The following is a 4,289-nucleotide window of genomic DNA, read 5'->3' on the forward strand; positions in this document are numbered from 1 at the left end:
AGACAAACTGAAGGAGCTTTTCTTTTTCTCCACCGTCAGTGGACATCACAGCTGTGGTCTCTGTTTCTTTGGGTGAACGCTGCTGATGCAAACCTCCCTTTGTTCATAACTCAGTCTGGGGCTGAGGTGAATTCAGACGTGGTACCTGTGTACGTTACCTCAGCTACACAAGAATCCAAATAACTGAAAACAACACGAGCGCCTCAGTCAGAAGGAGGAGAGTTTGAGCTGAGCGTCGATGGTCAAGGAGACTATTTTTACTTGTTTTCCCCCAACGGTGATGGGTTCTGACAGCTCGCTTTTATAAATAATTCAGTTTTAAGAAAGCCGTGTATATGAAAGCCTTTTTGAGTCGTTCACCTCTGACTCCGAGGGCAAACCTTTGTAGAAGGTCCTGCGAACCAGGACCAGGTGGGTTTTGTTTTATTCATGGAGGAACAAACAGGTTAGAACAACGCAGCCCAATAATGGGTTTACAGACAAGAATACTTTGGCAAGAAGGGCATGAAGAACAGAGTGAGGTGTGTTAAATATTTAGTCTGTAATAAAATGGTAAGGACAGTGATGAACGGTTGGCACGCTCTCTTACGAGGACAGATCCTAGAGCGCCACCTGTTGCCTGTTTCATTTCGAGGTTGGTCAATAATTTTAATTTTTGAGTATAAAACAAAACAAAACAAAAAGTAAAACAGCCCAATACTTGACAACAGTTTCATAACAAAAAGTTATTTTATTTTTAAAATTATAACATCAGTCGTAGAACTTTTTTGACTTCAATTTCAACAATTCTTTATTATAATTATTTTATATTACCATTAGAGCAGAAAGGTGGAATTTAAGGAAACTTTTCAAGCTGCTCACAAATTCAGTTTCAGCTGCCGTACTCCAAAAATATTTTTTATTCAACTTGATCCTCAGCAGTCTTCTGGTGTCATTTGCAGGAATAATTCCTCCTTATTAACACCCTGATTTTCTTTCATTCTTGTTTCATTACAGTCTTAAACTCTCAGTGCGAGTGTGTGAGTGAGCTCTTCACACAAACTCTGTCTTTTAAATAACAGCCCTCTTGGAATAATTGCATTTCTTCATGTTTTTGTCTGGAACGTTTGCCTTGTTTAAATATGTGACAAGGAAAATGAACGGTATTTACGTTCTTTGTTTTAGCCCTAATCAAATAACACTTTTTTTTTTTTTTTTTAAGAAATGTTCCACATGACGTGAGGCATGATTATAAAACACACAGATGTGGAGCTGAAAGGAGAGAAATTGTAAAAAAAAAAAACTACTTTGTTTGAAGGTTATTTTCTATTTTTTCTCTCTAACTTTAACACTGTGTTTTTTTTAGAAAGCAAATGAACTAAACTGGTGTTTGGGGAGTAAATTATGGTGGTAACAAGTTCAATGCAAAAAACGCTGCCATTTAAATGATTAATTATTACACTCACTATTTACAAATGTCAATGTAAATAAATCAGTTTGAAAAGATGAGGTGGAAGGCTCAACTGTCCAAACCTCTGGTCCAAAAATCCTGACAATAAACAGACATTTACAATTTGAACTAAACATATCAGCTTAGAAAAGTCTACAGAAACAACCCTTTAGAAATGTGTGATTAACCACGAGTTTAACTGATGTCTGTCACGCGATTCATCGTTATTCCATCCATCCGACCATTTTCATCTGCTTATCTGTAACCGGCGCCGACCTCCCTAACCGGGATTTGATCTTGCCCAGGAGGTGAACCCTGGCGTTCCACACCAACGACACCAATAAGACATTGCCTCTGGGCCAAAGCGCCACTCGTTATTACATATGTTAATCGATTAACAGTTCTGTAATTTATTATTAATGTCACTTATACAGTAAGATCACAGAGAAGTTTTTTTTTTTTCTACTAGTTAAACCATATTGATAATCTACAGTCACAGCACCATTAATGTTCTCATGCAATATATATATATATTTAATATATTTTTATATATATATACATATATATTTATATATATATATATGTATTTATATATATATATTTATATATATGTGTGTGTGAGGCCACATGTGTTATATTTCCAGGCAGTGGTTCCTTGTTTTTCCCGAGTGTGTGAGGTGAAGGGGTTAAAGAAGCCACTGAAGTGCTATGAGTTGTATTGATCTGACGTTCCCCAGTGCATTAGTTATAAAACCCAATCAAAGCAGACAAGTAGTGGATTTGAGGCTTGACTGCAGAAATATATTGACCAACCGAACGCCGCCATTGTACTGGTGTTCTTTCTCTCCAGTCGCCTTTGTAATCGTTAGCCCTTTCCTTTTTTTGTTTCTGTTCAGGTCAGCCCGCCATGCGTGACATTTGGTGACATCACGCAGGTCAAACCGGTCAAACTGACTTTCCATCGCCGTCGTTTCTCCTTTGTCTGTCATTGTATGAATTATGTATTATATTTGCGCTGCATTTTGTTTTTATTTCTTTTAATAACGGCCGTGTGCTTGTGTGTGTTTGTTCTCTCTGCAGAGCTCCATGTACTCCCTGGCCCTGAAGTGTCTGATCAGCCTGTCCACCGTCATACTGCTTGGCCTCATCATAGCCTACCATGCGCGGGAGGTTCAGGTAAAGCATGTGCATCTTCACTCCTTCACGTTGAGATATTTCGTGAACATTGTGAGCACCGTCCAGAAAACACCGGGCGGATGTGTGACATTTTGGCGCCGGCGATGGTTTAGCTCTGCTGTCCGTCAGGGATGTGGATCAATACCACTTTAATGTCTGTGCATCAAGTATGGAGCATAAGCTGGAAGGCAATTAGCTCGGCCGGGGTTAAGGAGTGGAATCAGAGGGAAACAAATAACTGGCCAGCTGTTTAAATGTAACAAAATCTCCCATTAATGCGTAGAAAGCTGACAAAAAGAAAAAGATGGTATTTGTCGTCCACTTAATCACAAGAGGTCGTAGCGTAATCAATCAGTGGGGAAGAAAAAAAACCAATCAGTTTGTGGTTGGAACAAGAGAATGTCCCGGACCTACAAAGAGTTCCTTGTGTAATCCACTTTAAAACCACACAGTGGCTCGGTGGTCCAGTGTTAACGTGCAGCCTGAACGTTTCTCTCTCTGCCTCGGAGATCAGACCTCATTGTCTGTGCGGCGCATGCAAACACACACAGATTGTTCCCTTGAACAGAATAAGGTTTCAGTGAGTCAGATGGCACTGATGTGTCCCCTGATGATGTGTTGGTTAGCGTCTGTGTGACGGTGTGAATGACAGGCAGGCAGGCAGGCAGGCAGGCCGGCGGAGAAAAAAACAAAAAAGGAGGAATAATATACACTCTGCTGCAACATGACAGAAGAGACAGAATCCAAGCTGTTGTCAAAGCCACTTTTGATAACGTCAAAAAATGTCCTACTGTAATGATTAGCGGTAAAAACAATTTTTTGTCTTTTTTTTAATCTTCATTTGACAACAAAGAACTCACTCAGACCTGCTTTATAATAAACATATCTTCAAAGAAAAATATATTTTAATTGAATATACTGCAATCTAATGAAGTAAAAATGTATATATTTATATATTTTATTATTCATAGATGTTTGGATTTTGATGTAAAGCCCGAAGAAAAAGTGAGGCTAAGGTTGTTAGCAAGGTTAGCTTGGCCTAGCTACGGTGAATACTGACTCTTTAAAAAAAATGCTACGTGCTAGCATGGTGTTAACACTCCTTGTGCAAACACACTACTTACTTTCAGCATGCGACTTACTTAAAAAAAGCTAAACACTAGCGTGTAGCTAACACCACTAACATGCTATGTGTGCTATGTGGACAATCAGCGACCTTCCTGAACTAAGTTATCCTCGTTGGAGACATTTTTGTGTTCACTTTACATTTATATCAGTACACTAGATGGTGCTAGAGGGTCGATACTGACAAATACAAAATACCATAATTATTGAACAAAAGTCTATATCTTTCTGAGCTAGCTTTAGCGTGTGAAAACAGCATTCGTCCACGTCACTATACTGAGCTGAGATAATCGGCTGCTAACGATGACACCCAGTATTCCAGAGGTATGAAGCTTTTTAATCCGTCATTTCATCCCAAACTTTCCAAATAGCTGTGCACATTATGTCACTGTCCCTCAGGCTCCAGAAATAGAGCAGGGGACCCAGGTGTGTGTGTCAGCCGCCGCCAATTAATGACATTAATGAGTGCCTTTGCGGGATTGATGAAACACTCAGTATGGCTTTGCATCAAACAGATACACACCAAAGGTTGAGCACACACACACACACACACACACAC

The 4,289-nt window shown here is 39.4% G+C and overlaps 1 protein-coding gene across 2 annotated transcripts in view; it reads left to right on the top strand.

Annotated features, from left to right (window-relative positions):
- kcnn3 (potassium intermediate/small conductance calcium-activated channel, subfamily N, member 3) overlaps nt 1-4,289 on the top strand; it is a 35,605-nt gene that overhangs the window by 13,284 nt on the left and 18,032 nt on the right. For both annotated transcript variants that reach the window (XM_025061794.1, XM_017037650.2), the window contains exon 3: nt 2,510-2,605. In XM_025061794.1, the coding sequence (XP_024917562.1) occupies nt 2,510-2,605 (96 nt within the window). The remainder of the gene's footprint in view (nt 1-2,509; nt 2,606-4,289) is intronic.

This window comes from Cynoglossus semilaevis, chromosome 13, assembly GCF_000523025.1.
Source record: "Cynoglossus semilaevis isolate Cse_v1.0 chromosome 13, Cse_v1.0, whole genome shotgun sequence".
Taxonomy (NCBI): domain Eukaryota; kingdom Metazoa; phylum Chordata; class Actinopteri; order Pleuronectiformes; family Cynoglossidae; genus Cynoglossus; species Cynoglossus semilaevis.